Here is a 19720-nt window from a genome sequence, read left to right as displayed (position 1 = left end):
GTTTCTGAATGTTTTTGAATGTTTTCTTATATCCATGCTGTCTGCTCATGCACGTACACACACACAAACACAGGGTGTAAGGAGTCTTTATTAAGGCTTCCGAGCCTGAATTGGTACTCTCCAGCAATTTCCTGTGCCGGCACCAGCTCAGCCCCAATGAGTTCCACACAGGCTACTCAAATGAAGCCAACCCTAATCCTCAAGGAGGAGGCAAATCCAGTCCACTAGGCAAAAGGAAGTTCCCAAGGCAAAGGCAAGTTCCAAGACAAAGACAAATCCACAGGCAAAGGGAAGGCAACGCAAAGGAAACAGCTGAAGAGGCAAAATCCAAAGTTCAAGGCAAGGACACACAGCAAGGAACCAAACACGTTGTTCCCAACATCATCTCCATCTATTTGCTGTACTAAATAGCCAGCTTCTAGTGCAGCCCATCAAGAGGGACAAAGCTGCCTCCTTACGAGTATAATCTGGCTGACCTTTGCTGCTCCTGCCTTTTCTCTGCCCTACATGTTCTTGGATTAGGTGCAGAAGGAAGTTCCTCTTCCTCATAGCTGACCGGCTGCAGCTGTTTTCTTTCCCCACCTGAAGCCTCAGCTGTCCTGCTGCAGCTGTGCTTCAGCCAAATCCCTCTCAGCTGGCTGCTTGGAGCCATTGTCCAACTCCCCTCCAGATATGCCAGGAACTGGTTCATTCTCCTCTGAGCATCCGGGGAAGTCATTACAATATCATGTCTTTAATTTTGGGGGCTTGTTACTTCTTTTCTGCATATTACATAATGTTTCTTTCCGTGTTAATATGTTGAATGTGTGTTTTTTATTTATATTTATTCGTTGTCTTGAAATTTTTCATGAAAACCACTATTACGAATTTACTTACTTGCAAGATTGATATGGTTGTCTCACAGATGGCTCATAATAATCCATAAAACTTAGTTTTCTGTAACTACTGGTTACATATCTATCATCTACTACGTATACGTAACTAAGTATATATAACTATTTTATTATTATTTATAATATTTTCTTCATAACCAGCAAGGTTGTAAAATGAAATTGTTGTAAGAAAGGATTGCTTTGTCTGCTGGATCATATTACATTACACACACTCATATCCATTAGAAGCATTTTACTGTGGCAAAAATATTTTCATTGATGACAAATGAGTTCCTATTTAAAATGTTTCACCATTAGTTTAAGTTGTTAATGTCCAAATGAACAGCCAGCTGTCAGGCCTTGAGTATCTTTTTATCAAGCTGGCCAGATATGTCTGAAAACTTTTAAATAACTGTAAAACATCTCATTTTAAATAAATTGTTAGGGGATAGACAATGTAGTGTTAGGCATAGCACTGCTATTATATTTGAATTACTTAATGTTTTGTTAAGTGTAAGTCAGATCCTAAAAATCCTATTAAATCTGGCTCATATGGATCTTAAATTATGAACTGCCACAATGTAAAATTAATCTTTTTCCTGATTGTAAGAAAAACATGTAGAACATTCATGCTAACTGATGGAGTAGGCAAAGAAAGGTTACTTAAGTATTATCTAAAAAAACTTTTTTAATAGCCTCTCAAAGAGAACTACATTATTTGGCTTAAAATAGTAATGAAAGGTACAATATTCATTTCTACTATTTGTCACATTAAAGATTTATTGGTAATGATGAAGATATGTTTTTGAAAAGAAAAAGTAAAGATAATAACTTTCAAAGCAAGCAAACAAAAAGGAGATTAAAAATACAAAAAAAATTACATATTTATCCTTTTTCTCATTGAACAAAAATTGTTTCCAAGCTGCTTTTTTTTTTTTTAATTTGATTTATATGCCGCCCTTCTCCGGAGACTCAGGGCGGCTTACAATGCTTTAAGCAATAGCCTTCATTCTTTTGTATATTTTATACAAAGTCAGCTTATTGCCCCCACAAACTGGGTCCTCATTTCACCTACCTTAGAAAGGATGGAAGGCTGAGTCAACCTTGAGCCTTGGAGAGATTCGAACCAGCAGAAATTGCAGGCAGCTGTGTTAATAACAGGGTGCACTAAACCCTTGTACTATCAAGGCTCTTGAGTAAGAAAGTGAAAGAAATTTATATTTTTAAAAAATCAACCAACATACTTTGCTGTTTACTACATATACTTAATTCATGCTCCTTTCACTTTTCCTGCCTTGGCCTATTTAGTGTTCCATTTTTTTTGTTGTTTCCTTTTTTTTTTCTCTTTTAAATAATCTCCATGATGTCTTCTCCCCAAAATAATGTTTGAATAGAAAGATATGTAAAAGAGGTGCCCATTCGTCAGGACCCATAGTGACTTTCTAGGTTCTAGATTAAAATGAAATCAGTGCTCTCTTTTCCCCACTGTGCTGTGCAGGTAGGCCTTGTTTAATGTTTATGGAGATTCTCAGACATCCAGGTCAAGGTTGATCTGCAGTGTCCCAAAGGTGTTTTTTCAAGAGGCAACTGGACTTTCTTGTTTTTCTTTGAAGATGTTTCGCTTCTCATCCAAGAAGCGAATTCTTCAGGTCTGACTTGGATGAGAAGCGAAACCTCTTCAAAGAAAAACAAGAAAGTCCACTTGCCTCTTGAAAAAGCACTGTTGGGTAGTCCTTGTTTAGCGACTGCCTCAGGCAGTGACCATTCAGTTAAAGGTTGATGAAAATATATATTTGTGGCTAGTGTCCAAATTTATGACCTTTTCAGGTGGGTAAAATAAAGGAAAGCTAAAGTAAGATCGTAAAGACAATCATGGTTTCAATTAACAACCGCTTCACTTAAGTCCAATTTGCCAGTCCCAATTGTGGTCACTGAACAAGAACTACCTGTATTGGCTTTTAACTAGTTTTTGAGTTGATCATACTTACCTGGTAGTAAGGAATATTTTGGAGAACAAAATGTTCATATTAAGATAAAACTTTCATGTATGGCAGGCTTTATGGGATGTGTGTGTGTGTGTGTGTGTGTGTGTGTGTGTGTCTAGGACTGTACCTGGTCCTTGAAAGGTTAAATTCTTAAAATTAGTGAGGCCTGGAGAAAGTTAAACTTTTTACGGTAAGAGCTACTATAATTTATTTTGATTTGATTAATGTTAAATATAGTTAATAATGATTATTCATCAGTCAAATATTAAATATTAAACATTTGTCCTCTGTGTGGTGAAAAATAAAAGTATAATAACTTTTGAAAATCTTTGGGGGCTGCATCTAAAGCTTTCAGAGGACATACTGTATGCAGTCCTGAGTCTTCGGGTTATGTACTTTTGCATAAACAATAGATTATTTATGGCAGGTGGACTGAAATAAGAAACCTATTTTAAACACAGTATGTTTCAATTTAGGAGTTAGCCATTTATTTCTAATGTATTATAGAAATCTTGAAGCTTTTTTCATAGTAAAATAGTGACACATACAGGCATAAGAAGTGAAGAGAGCAGTAGCATTTTTCTATACATGGACTACCAACTATTATTGAGAAGCAAGTTACTTATAGTACTAGAAGTGATACGGCCACTACTTGTAGCCACTAATATCTTTACTCTCCATTAATTGTTTAATGTTGTAAAGACTTCCTCAAATTTGTGAGTATCAACCCATAATTGGGGTGGCAAATCTTACCAAGATAGAAAATACCCTTGTGGATTCCTCTTATTTGTTTGGAACCTCCCATCATTGAAAATTGCCCAGAAGTATGTGAGAAGGGCAGTGTGGAAATGTGATAGATAGATAGATAGATAGATAGATAGATAGATAGATAGATAGATAGATAGATAGATAGATCGTTCAGTATCATATGGCCTGTTAATATCATTAAACAGTTTATGCTGTTTTAGTGTAATTCATATCTGCAATCTTGCAGTGTGGTGGCTCAGTGGTTAAGATGCTGGGCTTGTCGGCTGGAAAACTGGCAGCTCAGTTTCGAGACCCACAATGGGGTGAGCTCCATCCTCTACCTAGCTCCTGCCAACCTAGCATTTCGAAAGCATGCAAATGCAAGTAGATAAATAGGTACCACTTCAATGGGAAGGTAACAGCACTCCGTGACATCATGCTTCGGACAGCGCTGGCTCAATGGCCTTAAAATGGAGATGAACACTGCCCCCTATAGTTGGTAATGACTAGTGGAGTAAAATCCGCAGGGTCTCCTTTTAACTTTTTCCATATTTGCAATCAGTGCTGCATTGTCAATCTCTTTAATTATGTTACTGGTTGTCATATTCCAGTATTCCACCCTTTTGTGGTCAAGAACCTTGAGTTGATGGCTGCCAATCGAGGACTTTCCTTGCTGTCCATTTGCAGATCCCGTTCCCATTTCACATGTTTAACAACAACCACAAATCAATATCATTCACTCATTAGAAACAAAATAACTTACTAACTAAAATACTATTCATGTACTCATCAGAAACCAATAAAGGTACTACTAAATAATCTGTCCCACATTTCTGTTCATAAGAAACAAAGCAAAATAACCTACTAGCTGTTTGCTTCTCTTTTCCCTTCCCTATTTACCCAAAACAAATACTTGAAAATTATGGGTAATCAAACTAAATGAGCCCTAAAATAGAAGGAGCAGAAATACAACCAAACTAAATTCCCGGGGAGTAAACCTCTTGGACATGACCAGGAGTGGAGAAACAGGTGGGAGATAACTGTTGGGCTACCTATTATTGACATTATTTAGGCAACCAGCAATTTTTGTGTAAATGGAGCAGGCTGGCTCCATCTTAAAACGGCCTTATTTTCTCTGTCATGCTCCATTTTACTCACCTTTTTTCCAAGTTACAAAGCCACAGATACAGTCATATTTCTTCACAGGAGTTGTTCAATTTCTATCACCATTTTGGTTATTCCTTTCTGCGGTTTTGCCAAGTGCTTGTAAATGATAATCTCCTAATTAGTTCATGGAGAGCTTTTTAGATACATCTCTGCAGCGGTTTCTATATACTCCTCCACTAATAAGTAGGGCTGAGTTTTGAAGCTATTTTACTTCTTCCTTTTAGCACTGTCAGGGTGTGCTACACTTTTCCTGAGATGGGAATGACAGTGTCCTTGTCACGTAACCTTAATATCAAAGTGAGGCAGAAAGTATTAATGTTTGGCTTCCACAAATTGGCTTCTACAAGGGAAAGTCTTGTATCTCACTGACCTAGATTTCTTTGTGTCAATAGATGGGTAGATGAGTGCTTTGATAGATATCATATTCCTAAGTTTTCAAAGAAAACTGACAGAATTCTTCACAAAAGGTCTCTCAAACAAACTTAGCAGCCATGAAATAAAGCAACAGATGAGGTTATGGATTAGTAACTTCCTGAAGAATAAAATGTAGAAAGTAAAGAGTAGGAATAAGTGGAGAGTTTCGAACTCAAAATAAAGGTCCCCAGGATCAATGCCGGAAGAGTCCAAAGTTCAGGATGAGCAGTGTAGTGACCACGTTTGCTATAATGCCAAACTGTTAAGATCAATAAGATGAAGAAGAATTTGTGAAGAACTCCCCCAAAAATCTTTTTTAACTTAGTGAATGTGTTCCTAAATGTCAAATGTAGCTTCATAAGTGTAAGAAAGGGTAATATTATGCATATTGATACCAAATCAATATATAAATCCAACATTTACACATATATTTTGGGGAATTGAACTGGCAGTAACTGATGGGTAAAGGGAGAGTAGCATCTGTAACAAACTGTGATGATGCTAATTATGAAAACCTATGCAGTGAATTCATATTGTAAATATTGTAAAATGTAACCTTGTAGACACCCTAGAAAATGATCTTTCATGGTGGATAGCTCCATGAAAATGCCCACATGATAACCAGCTTCTGGTTTTTGTTTTTCTTTTAAAGGCAAATAGCAATAGCACTTAGATTTAAGCCCTCTCTAAGCGGTTTGCAGAGTTAGCATATTGCCCCCAACAATCTGAGTCCTCATTTTACCAACCTTGAAAGGATGGAAGGCTGAGTCAACCTTGAGACAGTCAGGATCGAACTGCCAAATTGCTGGCAGCCGGCAGTCAGCAGAAGTAGCCTGCAGTACTGCATTCTAACAACTGCGCTACCACGCAGTGTGGTGCCTTGTTATGCCTTGTTATGCTGTGCCATAATGCCTTGTTATGAACAATTAGGAAGGGTATTCGAAAAAAAAAACCTATATAGTAACAACTTTATATCAAATCAATGTGAAAACCACACTTAGAGTAGATGCATGGTTTTGCATGCACTCTTGATGGATGTGGTAGAAAAGAGACAAAACCAATTAAAGCAGCTTCCCAGGGAGGAAAAACTACAGCTTTTTGTAACTAGAGTAGAAGATAAGAGATACAGTAGAGATATATACACATATTATTAAAAAATGTGGCCACAAAGAACATTTTGTTCTTCGTGGTATTGAAATTCAAGATCATCCATTAAAACTAAGTTGATAAATCGAAGTGGTTACTACTAGACTGATAGCAAATCCCCCCTCACTCCTTGCTTCCCTACCCACCCATCTTTTATTCTCATAATGCTGTATTATCCCTGTGGTTTTTTTCATTGTTTATTCTATTGTTCCATTACTTCGGTACTGTTATGTTTACAGTTCTTTTCACTTCTCTGCTTTTATTGTTGTAAGCTGCCCAGAGTAGCCCCATGGCAAGATAGATGGCAAATAAATTTAACAAACAAACAAACAAATATTGTTAGAAAGAAATGCTTATTTTATTATTGCCGCGGAATTTGCTGCATCAGGTGTGACAGGAGCCCCCAACTTAAATACTTTCAAAAATGGACTGAACATATTAATGGCAGTTTAGTCAATCTACTAATTTAATTACTGTTTATTGCATCTTGAGTTGGAGGTGACGTCTGGATAGTTACCCAAGGACCATCAGCACCCTGGTGATTTTGGGGTACCAAGTGGCAGAAATGCTAGATTAGAAGTATTGTTGGCCTAATCCAGCAGAAAGGCTCTTATGTTTTTAAATGGAAATACTAACTTTAGCAAATATGCTGCCTTCCCTTATCCTTATTAACTGGCAAAAAATGTTCACAAAGTAAGGCTGTAACAAACCATTACTGAGAGTAACTTCGAAATTATTAGAAACTCATTGGTGCCATTTGCTTTTTACTGTTCTCGACTCTGTCATTTTAGTACCAAACTGTTGTGAAAACAAAGCTGCAATCAAGATGGTTTGTCAGGATGTTAGTATGTCAGGTTAGAACATGAAAATTTGCAAAAAGAGGGCTTGGAAAAATAATCACAGAGAATGATTTTTGTAAATGTGTGAACTCAATTTGGATATGTAATTATACAAAGCAATTGCTATTTGGAAAGGGTGAAAATTGTAATTACATGCTTAGAAAAATAGCCCATGACCCAAGCCCATTCAGTTTCTAGAAGTTTTCATGTCAAACAAATAGAAAATTCAACTTCTACACTCAATTAAGTATGTGTTTGTTTTTGAATATCAAAGAAGCTACTGAATATTAAACTGCAAAATGTTTTAATTGACTTTTGAGATGTTCTACACAGCTGCCAGAGGAATAACTGTCCCAAATCAACTAGTGACAATTCATGCCCAGTGTAGATGGAGGGGCAGAGGTCTGGATGACTAACGGTTGGCATTCTAGTTAACTCATAGTCCAATCAGAAAGGACCCATTCAATCTACTTCTTTTGAAAGATGCTTCTGGTAGTAACTACTGCGGAGGGGTGAGGAAGAGTAAGATTTGGCAGCACTGCTTTTGGGTAGTGGTGTCCACTCTTTGGGATAGCTTCCCTCAGAGATGAGTTTTGCCACCTTAAGTAGATCTCTTAAGAAGCTGCAGAAAACTGAAATTTCCCAGAAAACATTTGCTGAGTGAGAAGGCATGATTTGTTGATACTGTTTCTATTCTTTTCTCTATATCAGGGGTCCCAAACCCCCCCAATCTGCGGGCCAGTGCTGGTTCACAGCCCGTTCAGAACAGGGCTGCAGAAGTGGTAGGCGAGTGCGCGCAAAGCTGCATTTGTGAAAACAGTGCATGCATATGTGACATGCAAAATCGTTCCCTTTTTCTCACTCCCCCCTTCGCGATCCACAAACTGGAAAAGTTAGGGACCGCTGCTCTATACCATCATGCAATTAATCTCTTATTTTTCTGCTTTTTAATTGATTTTAACTTAGCAACTTAATCACTTATTAATTTATGTTTATGGTGGCTGTTTTATCTGCTCATTTGTTTACTCAGTATGGGTGTGTGTTTGTATAGTCTTGATGGCTGAAGAGGAAAGTAAATGAGTGAAAGGATGAGCTCACTGGTTCTTTGTTCACTATGAAGTATGAATGCTTGTTGGCAATATACAACCAAAACCAACAAATAGTTATAAGCAGGTACTACTAGGGAGATGTAGGTGGACGCTGTTCTTCCTTTATTTCTAAATGTTATTTCCAAGCTACGTGAAATGCCTTTCCACACCTTCCCTCTAAAGCCACAAGCTACAGAACTTTTCAGAGACCTGGCCTTTCAGTCCTTTTATCATTTGTCCATCCATCCTCTCCAGTTTGAAGATTTTACTTGTTCACAGCCCCAGAATCAGTAAGAACATCCCTGCCTGAGACTCCTGCCTAAAGAAAACTTCAGGAAGAGCCCAGAAATCAGGAGAACAGTGGGACGGTTGGCGTTGAAACACACAGAAAAAATATGGATAGTCCTTGACTACAATTAAGCCCAAAATTTCTGTTGGGTTAGCGAGACATTTGTTAAGCGAGTTTTGCCCCATTTTATGACTTTTCTTTTCACACTTGATAAGTGAATCAAATTGTTAAGTTAGCAACACAACTGTTAAATGAATCTGGTTTCCAATTGACTTTGCTTGTCAGAAGGTCTCAAAAAGCAATCACATGACCCCGGGACACTGCAACCATCATAAATAGGAACCAGTTGCCAAGCATCTGAATTTTAATCATGTGACTGTGGGGGATGCTGCAACAGTTGTTAAGTGTGAAAAATGGTCATGTCACTTTTTTCAGTGCCATTGTAAGTCGGAGACTACCTGTTTCCAGTGAACAGTGAAAGAATATTCTGTCCGATCCTTTCACTCATTTATTTCTCCCCATCCTCCACTATCACCACCACACAAATTTTCCAGCCAAGCAATTCTCACATCCTGCCTGCAGGCTGTAGCTGCTCTTTATAAACTTCTTTTGACTAAGTGGTAATGAGCAAGAGTGTGGACTGCCTGTCTGGAGTGATATTTTTTTTCCCTAGCCTAACTAAGCTACTTGATTCCTGGTTTAAACGAAGCAGGAGGCAAACTGAAGCATTGCCTGTTTTGGCTTACAATAGTTTCAGTGGACTAGGAAGAAGTTATAATTAGACCATGGAGGGTAAAAGAAACAGAAGGTAAAGTTTTTCCAAGACAAGAGAGTAATGTCTTCTCTCTTTGGGGCAAAGAGATACGCCAGTGCCCTCCCTGCCTTTTAGCTGCAAGCCTTGTCTGAAATCCTCAGAGAATTTTGTGGCACTTAAAAGACCTACAGATTTATTTTATATGAGATTTTGAGGATCACATTTTGCTTCGCTACCAAGGTATGGCAAAAACATGAGGCTTACAGCCATTAATTTAGTGATCATTTGAAGTTACAACAGTAATGAAAAAAGTGACATATGTTCAGTTTTCACATTTATGACTATTGCAGCATCCCCATGGTCGCATTATCAAAATTTGGGCACTTGGCAAATGGCATGTATTTGTGACAGTTTCACTGTCCTGGGGTTATGTGATCATCATTTGTAATCTTCCCAGCAGACTTCCGACAAGCAAAGTCAATGGGGGAAGCACAATCACTTAATGACCTCATGATTCACTTAACAACTACAGTGATTTGTTTAACATCTGTGGCAAAAAGGATCATAAAATGGGGAAAAACTCACTTAACAATGCCTTGCTTACCAATGGAAACTTTAGGCTCAATTGTGGTCGTAAAGCGAGGACTACCTATATAGATAAAACATCTACTGCCAGATTAAACTTTCAATATGTCTAATATATGTCAGTATTCTAAGTATATTTTTGAATACATTTATAAAAGTGTATTAGTTTACTTGCATGAGTAAGTATGACATTCAGTGAAACTTTATGCCAGTCTTATAGTCAATGAACAGATTGTTCATCTGCAACAGGTCACCTTATAAACACAAGAGCAAAATGGAATGGACACCTGCCAATAAATTAAGGAAGACAAGCCAACAAAATTAATTAGAAACATAAATAGTTAAATCTTAGTCATAAATAAGCTGCTCCTGGAAAAGGTTCATTAGTTAAACATTGTGCACATTTATATTCATTACAGGGCTTTATCCATATTGGACAAATTAAAAGCTGTTTTGCGGATTACATATTTGGTTCTGTATCATCTGGCACAGTTTTCTAAAGCTTGGCTAAACAGATAATCTTTTCATAAAACTGAGTACAAAATAGTTTAAACTTGGGGAAACTGGCATTAGGATAATCTGTTCAAAAGAGAACTTTAGAAGACTCAAGATATATTTGTTTTTTCTCCCAGATTGAATATGGAACTGTTAGCTCTTATGGAACCTTAAAGTATTACTGATGTAATCCTGGAAATATTTCAGGTTTCTTGGCTAATTTCAATGTTAAGTTTTTACAACATTTTAATTTTAAACAAAATGCAATAAATGATAATAATGTGCTTTTCTTCCAAACATAATCTTGGATTTTATTTAACATTTATTTGAGAAAATAAAAATATATACAATTTAATTCTGGAGCATTGTTTCAAAATTTGCCTGCTGTCAGGAAAGTAAAAGTAAATAGAAGCTAACACTGATAGTCACTATCTTGTGGGCCAGAAAAGATGGCAGGGAATATTGTTATTTTGTGACTAGCCTAGTCCACAGAGACAGCATTTTATGAATAGGCCTTTAAGTGTCTATGGTACTATACAATCTCAGAATGTTAAATATGCTCCCAAAGTTTCTAATGAAATCCAAACTTTTATAGTAATTCTAGTATTTTGAGAGGACAGAAAGTAAAAACAGAACGGAAAGAGAAGAGTGATCAAAGAGAAGAATACTATTTTATAGAATAAGCTTGAGTGAGTTAATAGGACAGGACAGCTGTTAGCATTTTAAAGGGGAATTGGAAGGGGGAGATCCCAATAAATTTCTAGTTTAAGTGAAAATGTATATTTGGTAACCTGAGGTCTTGTGTAAAAAGGGGAAAAAATCAAAAGTCTTCAGCTGATCTCAAAAAGTTTCTAATGAAATCCAAAACTTCAATACTTGAAACAAGAGATGTTGAAGATTTTGTACCACTGGCACTCAAAAAGGACATTATTCATATCCTTAAGAAAAAAAAAGAAAAGATGACCAGGAACCTGCAGTTATGATTCACCATTTTGTGGCATGTGTGTAATCCTGTCTGAAAACAATTTATCATGTCTTTGCAGAAACCATAATTGTAGTGGTCCTTCAAAAAAAGAATATTGTCAACCCTGAAGCTGACCTGACCAAGGCCATTTTGAGGCTTCAGTGTTGCCACACTGGAACTGAGAGATAGGGAAGTGGGGAATAGAGATAGCTGGGGTTTTGTAGCCAAAACAAAATGCTTTCTCCTGGGAACCAAGGACATTCCCACAAGTGGTCAGAGAGAGGAGGAGTGAAGTTACCAGGCAACCAGATGACACCTTGATTGGACCATGTGACTGATAGTTTGGGAAAGGGAGAAAAACTTTTAATTAGGTGAAAACTGTGGGAACCAGCTCGTGCCAATATGATATATCCACTAAAACTACTCTTTGAGGAATCTACTTGCCTCAGAGTTTTGTTCATTATGGGTGTTTTACTTGGAACCCTGACAAATACAAGTATTGGATATTCAAAAAAACTTCACCTCCACTAATGAAAACAAAGGAAAATAGGATACTGTACAACAAATTGCTAGAAGTACTAGCTCTTCAGAAGGAGGAGAAAGCCAGTGAATAAATACTTGAATCAAGAGTTGTGGAAGATATTTTGCACCCCTGGTACACAAAAACAGTTTTCATGCCCTTGTAAAAAATGGTACAATCTTAAGGGAAAGAAAACAAAGGGACAGTTGTAAGGGACTGTAGGAGTAATATTGAAAAACAGAGGAAGCAACACAGCCAAGACAACAGATAAAAGAAACATACAGAAATGTAACCCAAGTAAGCATCTCAGATGAGACCATTCCTACTTCTGATAAAGGTGAAGGAAGTGGGGAGGTTCATTCAGGCTTAAAAGATTCTGTTACGGTAAGCTTATAATAAAAGTAGTATTAGCAATCATGATTTTGGTTTTCTAGTTTGGTCTATCTTGGAAGACTGACAGCACTATGGGTTGAGAGACATAATAGTCGACATCTATAGGACAAAATCTTTCCAGCAGTGTCTGGCTAGAAAAAAAATAAGAAGTTGTGATTCAGAAAGTAGCAAATAAATGTGTTCCGATCAAACCTACTGGCTTATGAAATTTAGAGTTTGCCAGGAGTGAGGTCTAGAAGTTTGACAAAACTTTTAAGTTGGTAACAAGTCTACTAAAATTTACCTCTTACTTTTAACCCACATACAACGATGCTTAAAAAATTTTGAACTTGTTTGGATGTTCAATATTTCTGCATAAATGTGACATAAAATGTGATCTCTTCTCTACAAAAGTTTCCTTTTGTGAGTGCAAAAATATTGAACATTCAAAAGGGTTCACAAACTTTTAAGCGTCACTGTAGAAACAAATGGCATTGCAAAAAAAAAAAAAAAAAAACTACCAATAGCTGCAACTGTGCCATCATGGGATTTGAAGATTTATGTAGTAGAGCATCTTAGACTCAGGTGTTTTTATCCATCCTTCCATTCTACTCCCTGGAAGAAAACCAGAAAAGGAAAAACATTGTAAATGGAATTGATAGAAGAAATTCGTTTTTTTTGGGGGGGGGGGGGTGTCATAGTTTAAGTAATCATCTGGAGCCAGTGATGATCCAATGCTTGTTCGGTGTGGCCTGTGCATCACAAAGACTGATAAAATATATCTAGGTGAAACATGTGGGTTTGTTGGTAAAATGGGCCTACTTAGCCAAGCTTTGAAAAAATGGGAAGTTTTGGCATTGTCTTCATGATATATACTAATGTTCAGAGCACGAGAAGATTAACATGAACTCCAAGTTCAGAGAGACAAATATGATTTAATAAATCTGGTCACATGTCTCCCTTGATTAAAATAAAGCAATTGAAGGATATAATTTATTCACAAGGAATAAATTAAGCAATAGAAGGGAAACAGATGTTGCATTCTATGTCAGAAATGCCTATACCTGCTCAGAAATCCAAGTGAATGAACCTGATACTGTAGAATGCAGCTGTTTTAAATAACTCCCTTATTACTACCCTGTAATCTCTTAATTTGGGGTAGAGTTTGGGCAACTGGATGGAGCTGAGCGTTTACTGGGTGGATAATCTTCCTGATGCCACACGGAGTTCGCAAAATGAATAATGCAGTTGTCTAACTTTGTCCACCCAACCAAGCAGAAGATATGAATGTATTAGCCCTGAGAGGCAGGCCAGTTCAGGAACCAGACCCTGCAAACATCACAGGAATGCTACTCTATTGTTATAGGGCAATATGTCAAACTAGTGGCATCATGTCATCACCTGACGTATTGTGACTTTTCCCCCTTTGCTAAACTGGCGGTGGGTGTGACCAGCACATGACGCATCTGGCCCGCAGGCCGCAAGTTTGACACCCCTATTGTAGGGTGTAATGACAGAATAATTGTCAGAGTTTCCCTTTGCCCCTATTTATACCAAACAGGACAAGGCAAGGTTCTGCATTTATTTTTCACACTTTCCTGTTCCTAAGGACATTTACATATCTTCATTAAAGTTATCTCCAAATTCCTATACAGATTCAGCTTTCCAGAAGGAAACTGCAGATCTTTCAAAGAAACATAAAGTAGTAGTGATTGGAGGTATTAATTACGGTCAGTTTCCATTGAGAAACAAGCTTCGCCAAACCAATTCCTTCTGGAAATTCTTGTGTTGCTGACAACCTTCTCTTCAAAGAGTAGAAGAAATCTCAAGGCATTGAGCTGCCATTGACTTGATATTAACCAGTAGGAAAGACTTAGTTAAAAAGCATAAGCGTGATAATGATATGTGGTTATATAATGTTGGTGTTCCTAATTTATATATCATATATGAATCTTGCAACTAAGCAAGCATTTAGAGCAGTGATAGATAAGATTTCATGGGATTAAATGATCATGGAAAAAGGAGTCTAAAATAGATATGGGAAGAAAGGAAAGAAGTTTTATAAAGACAATGAGGACAGCAAAAAAAAGTTAGTGAAGTTCTCAGAACATATAAAGGAGATAAAAGGATGCGGACACATCAAGTCTGCCAGGTTAATGGAGATGAACATGTTTCATTGCAAAAGAAATGAGGCTCCCTAGTCCTCCCTACATGTAGTAAGACCTTTGATGAAGATTCAGGAAAACTGTAAAATCAGATTTCATTCCTGGGGGGGAAAAATTAGCATGAGCCTGCTAGCCTTGGAGCTCCAGGTACATCTCAATGGTGTGATTATGTGAATACATTCCCTTTGAGATTTCAGCTGGCATATGGTATTGAAGCTGCTTTCATTGCCTTGATGAATGACCTAGTGCAAAAACTGTGAAGTGAGACCCTGCCAGGCAGCTTCTGATATCATTGATGTTGGTATCTTTCTGGACTGATCAATGGTCTTACCAAGAAGTAGTCTTCTGAATAAGAAATTGGATGTTTGGTAAGCTGTCCTGCCAGTACAGGTAGTCCTTGACTTACAAGCACAATTGAGGCCAACATTCTGTTGCTAAGTAAGACAGTTGTTAGGGTTTATGACCTTGTCAGTTTTTAAGTGAATCACTGCAGTTCTTAAGTTAGTAACATGGTTATTAAGTGAATCTGGCTTCTCCATTAACTATACTTGTCAGAAGGTTGCAAAAAGTGATCACATGACCCCGGGACACTGCAACCGTCATAAATATGAACCAGTTGCCAAGCATCTGAATGTTGATCCTGTGACCATGGGGATGCTGCAATAGTTGTAAGTCTGAAAAATGATCATAGGTCGCTTTTTTTCAGTGCGGTTGTAACTTCAAATGGTCACTAAACAAATGCTTGTAAGTCGATGACTACCTGTATAGTACATGTTGATGTGCCCCAATTTTGCATAGTTGCTGTGGTTTTTGTTGTTTTTGTTGTTTTATTGTAATTCTCTGTTTATTATACATGGTTGTATTGTATTGCATTGCACTGCATTGCATTGCATTGCATTGCATTGCATTGCATTGCATTGCATTGCATTGCATTGTTATGAACTGGTCGCCATATAAATCCTTGAAATAAATATCAGCATATATCTCCTTGTTAGATGCCTGTCTTTTTTGCAAATTGGGCAGTGCTTTCTTTCATATTGTTCACAAGTTATGGACTGCATTCCCTCAAGAATTGCATTTGCTCCTCATTTGTCTCAGCAGCTAACTAACCTGTATCAAATCAAATTCCTTTATTACGGTCTTTGACCAGCCTTTACAGTAAAAATGAGAAATAGTTCGATGCAACAATTCATTATTGAGAAAAGAAAAGAAAAAAACCAATAGCATAATAAAACAATATATCTAACTGAAAGTTTTGCACTTGAAGATCTTTGGCCACCTGATATTTGAGTGTGGGGTTAGCATCCCTTAAAAAGTAATACGATTGATTAGTGTTGGCACTCATATTTGGAAATGATTGAGGAGATCAAAGAACGTCTTGTGGCATTCAAAAAAGGTCACCATCTGAGGACATGAGCAAGAGTTTCTACCTCCGTGGATCCACAAGGCCAAAATTTGTGCAAATAAGGACTCCCATAAAATCTTCCTGCCAGTAGAGCTGATAGGAGGGCATCAAAAGAAAGCTCTGGAAAAGGCCCATCTATATTTGCTGTAAAAATACATCTCTTTTGCTGGGCTTTTAAATGTTAATTGTAAGATAGGTCTTCAACTGTTTACATTCTGTTTTTGTTTTCTGTATTTTATGAATCTCACTAGGTACTATGCACCATAGCAGAAGGTAAATGTTCATTCATTTGTATCCCACCTTTATTATTTTTTTACAAATAACACAAGGCAGTGAACCTATCCAACACACCTTCCTCCTGCTATTTTTCCCACAACAACCCTATGAGGTGAATTGGGCTAAGAGAGAGAGAGTGACTCGCCCAAAGCATCCATGGCTAAGGTTGGACTTGAATTCACAAGTTTTCCATTTTCCAGCCTGGTGCCTTAACTACTGGACCACACTGGCTTGTTTTAACTTGTGAAAGAATGTGAATGAATAAAGTGTGGTAGTTTCTTATTCTCGTCCCTTAAAAGAATTGATTCATTGGCATGTTTTTCTTATAAGATCAAATCTCTTTTTAAGTCTCCTGCTAGAAGATGATGTACATTCTTTTTCATAAAAATAATTCTAATTATTCCATTGACTTGCTTCATTTTGCTTTTCTCCCCCCTCAACATTCCATTGCACTTGAGAATGTTTAGTCTTCATTGGCTACATTGGCTCCCACTCCTATTTAAAGGATTGTCTATGGAGATTTTCAGTCATGGTTGAGTGAGCCATGATCATGGCTGTCCCAAAGGTGCTTTTTCAAAAGACAATTGAACTTTGTTTTTTCCCTGAAGACATTCTCATCCAAGAAGCTTCTTCAGATCTGACTGAATGGTGGAAAATGGAAGGATTTATATTCCTTGCAGTCATCTAATTGTTAGCACTCATTCTGAGAATCGTTGAGGCCACTTGAATCCTCGGGGTCATCTGAATAGTGCAAATAGATGTGGAACTTTCTTGAAACTGCTGAAAGGACTACAACAGAGTAGTCAGAGGATAGGTGGTGTAATATCCCCCCCTTCTGTTGAGTGAGGGCTATTCAGTCTTAATGTAGATAGCCTCTTTGACCCCTCTTTCAAACCAGCAGTCTTCTCTGTCCAGAATGTGGACTTTGCTGTCTTCAAAAGAGTGACCTTTGTCTTTCAAATGCAGATGGACTGCTGAATCTTGTCCTGATGGGTTTGTTCTCCTATGTTGTGCCATGCATTTAAAGGATTATTTTCTTAACTATTTTTTTTCTATTTTTCCCATAAACTGTCCCAAGAACATTGCCACCTATAAACTGGTGACATTCAGACTAAGAAACAGCCCTTGTAGCTTGTATATCCAAAATAATGGAAAATATTCTGATTTTGAGGACTTGTCTAAAATTGTTTATCAGAAAGGGAAAACGCAAGCAATAGGAATTGCTAGCCTGCCTGATGGAAAAGGGAACTGAATAAACCTATAGGTCTAAAACTTTACATTCTGGTAGAACAAAACTTTTCAGTTATGAAATTAGAAACTTAGCTAATATGAAATTTTTGGAAACGGGAAATAGCATATAGGAGACCAAACTGTTTGTGACTGTAACCCAGTGGTGGAATCTGATTTTTTTTACTACCGGTTTTGTGGGCGTGGCTTGGTGGGCATGGTGTGGCTTGGTGGGCGTGGCTTGGTGGGCGTGGCAGGGGAAGGGTATTGCAAAATCTCCATTCCCACCCCACTCTGGGGCCAGCCAGAGGTGGTATTTGCCGGTTCACCGAACTACTCAAAATTTCCGCTACCGGTTCTCCAGAACCTGCTGAATAGCACCCCTGCTCTAACCTACTAGTGATGTTCAGTTATAGTGTCTCAGGCATCATTGGAGAACAGCTTAAATAGCAGTAAGCATGTGGGTTTGATATTTGGAGGTAGGCGATCAGAAGAGGAAACTGACATGTTAATGTTTTGCATATATTTTTAAACAAAGCCCATATGATATTACAGATGCATTTTTAGAAAATGAAAACATAACGATATTCCTTTTTAGAGATGTGATAGAATTTTCCAAGATCACACAAGCTGAAGGGAGCTGGGGGGAAAAGCATGATTTTTGAAGGCTTGTGGTTTCTCAATTCATGTAAATTGAATTCTTTCGTAAGTTTGAAATGCTATGGAAATCAAGTGAAGAGTGTGTAGTGTTGAAATAAAATTAACATGTAAAGTGATTTTATGTATTCAGCTTGAAGCGACTATGAATTTGAAAGAGAAATCTCATTACTTATCTTGTAGAAGGATAATATTTAACTTCTCCATTTGCTAGCCTTGATATAAAGCTTTTACATGTGAATGATGGTTTTTTGTGGCTGCCCAGAGAGAAAGGTTTTTGAATTGATGGAGATCAATTTCTATCATCTCACAATTTTTTCTCTTGCAGGATAACTGATTTAGGAAATATTAAAAGAAGATTGTATTTATCGACGATCCACAAAGAATTATCTGTAACCCCTCTGCATGCAAAAATCCCTCTCTTTATGATCAAGCGCAAAATTGTAAGTATATTTCCTTCCTTGTTCAAATGATTACTGTCATGTGTGATTCTCTTCTACTTAGAAATGCGACACACACAAAAATAAATAAATAAATAATAATACTTTCTATTGCAGTGCTTAAATATTTGGTCATTCCTACCAGCGATCCAGCATATCATGATTACAAGAAATTGTTTTTCTGGTTAATTTCACATATTTCTTCAGAATTAATTGTACAGCAATGCACACAATGTAGTACAAACTGGATCATCATTAGGCACTTCTGTGGCATGAAGATTAAGTAGATTGGTGGAACACGAGATCAATCATGAATCATACTGACAATTTCTAGGTGCTGTTCGTTCTTCCCATTCCTATTCAGTGGATGAGAACCAAAACACAATTTTCATGCCAAGCATTCCAATAATGCTATGTTATTAATTCTATATGCATAGCACCTTAACTGCTTGATTACGATAGAAATTAAATAAAAAACATCGAAGATGGTATGCCAAAGATTAGGAGAATTAGGAGAAATGACCTTGCTCTATAAGATGATTTTGTTACCTCTGCAATAACATCACTGGCAATTAATTCTAACTAGAACTAGTGTGTTTCTAAGAATGATTCCAGATTTCTGTCTGAAATTTTTTGGGGGAAGGGAAGTAAGGAAACAACAGAGAATTCTTAGATTCATGTATATAGGGAAATAAGCTTCAGATTTAATTTACAAAATTAAGATATCCTGTAAAACATGCATTTCCTTTCATTCGTGCAATCTATAGTAAAAAGAGGTAGTACTTACTTAGTGACTGCAGTTGGGACCAGCAACTCGGTTGCTAAGCAGCACTGTTACTACAGGACCACAACAGGCTTATAATTTCACTTCCACTGTGGTCAGTTTCTCTTGGGTGCATTATGTCATTAATTTTCATATCCCTTGTTGATGGCGTCCATGTTTTCGGATATCCTTAAACGCAAATCAAATATGAATGTGTGTGTCATATAATCCCCCAGACTATTTACATATGCAATGTTTTCTTGCAGAGGTAATTTGGAGATACTGTTTTCTTCTTAAAGGAAAAAAACCCAAACATCCAGGAATAAGAATAGTTCTTTGTTGTTGTTTTTAAAATTGAAATTGGTATGTTTTATGCATCCCTTAGAAATGTTATCAAATTAATAAAATGTCTAATTTTTTCATCTCTTTTCTACAGTCAGAAGTCAGGAATTAATTTCGCTATGTGGGTTTAATTTTTACTGCAGAATTTGTTCTGAATTAATCCTATCTTCTAGTGTTATATGTTACTAAACAATATAAACGTGTCCCC

The 19720-nt window shown here is 37.1% G+C and overlaps 1 protein-coding gene across 1 annotated transcript in view; it reads left to right on the top strand.

Annotated features, from left to right (window-relative positions):
• CFAP20DC (CFAP20 domain containing) overlaps nt 1-19720 on the top strand; it is a 158822-nt gene that overhangs the window by 25177 nt on the left and 113925 nt on the right. The window contains exon 5 of the mRNA XM_070933524.1: nt 18296-18410. Within this exon, the coding sequence (XP_070789625.1) occupies nt 18296-18410 (115 nt within the window). The remainder of the gene's footprint in view (nt 1-18295; nt 18411-19720) is intronic.

This window comes from Pituophis catenifer, unplaced genomic scaffold (assembly GCF_029215685.1).
Source record: "Pituophis catenifer annectens isolate HBS135680 unplaced genomic scaffold, rPitCat1.0.hap2 SCAF_2, whole genome shotgun sequence".
Lineage (NCBI taxonomy): Eukaryota > Metazoa > Chordata > Lepidosauria > Squamata > Colubridae > Pituophis > Pituophis catenifer.
This window is presented reverse-complemented; position numbering and strand designations above follow the sequence as displayed.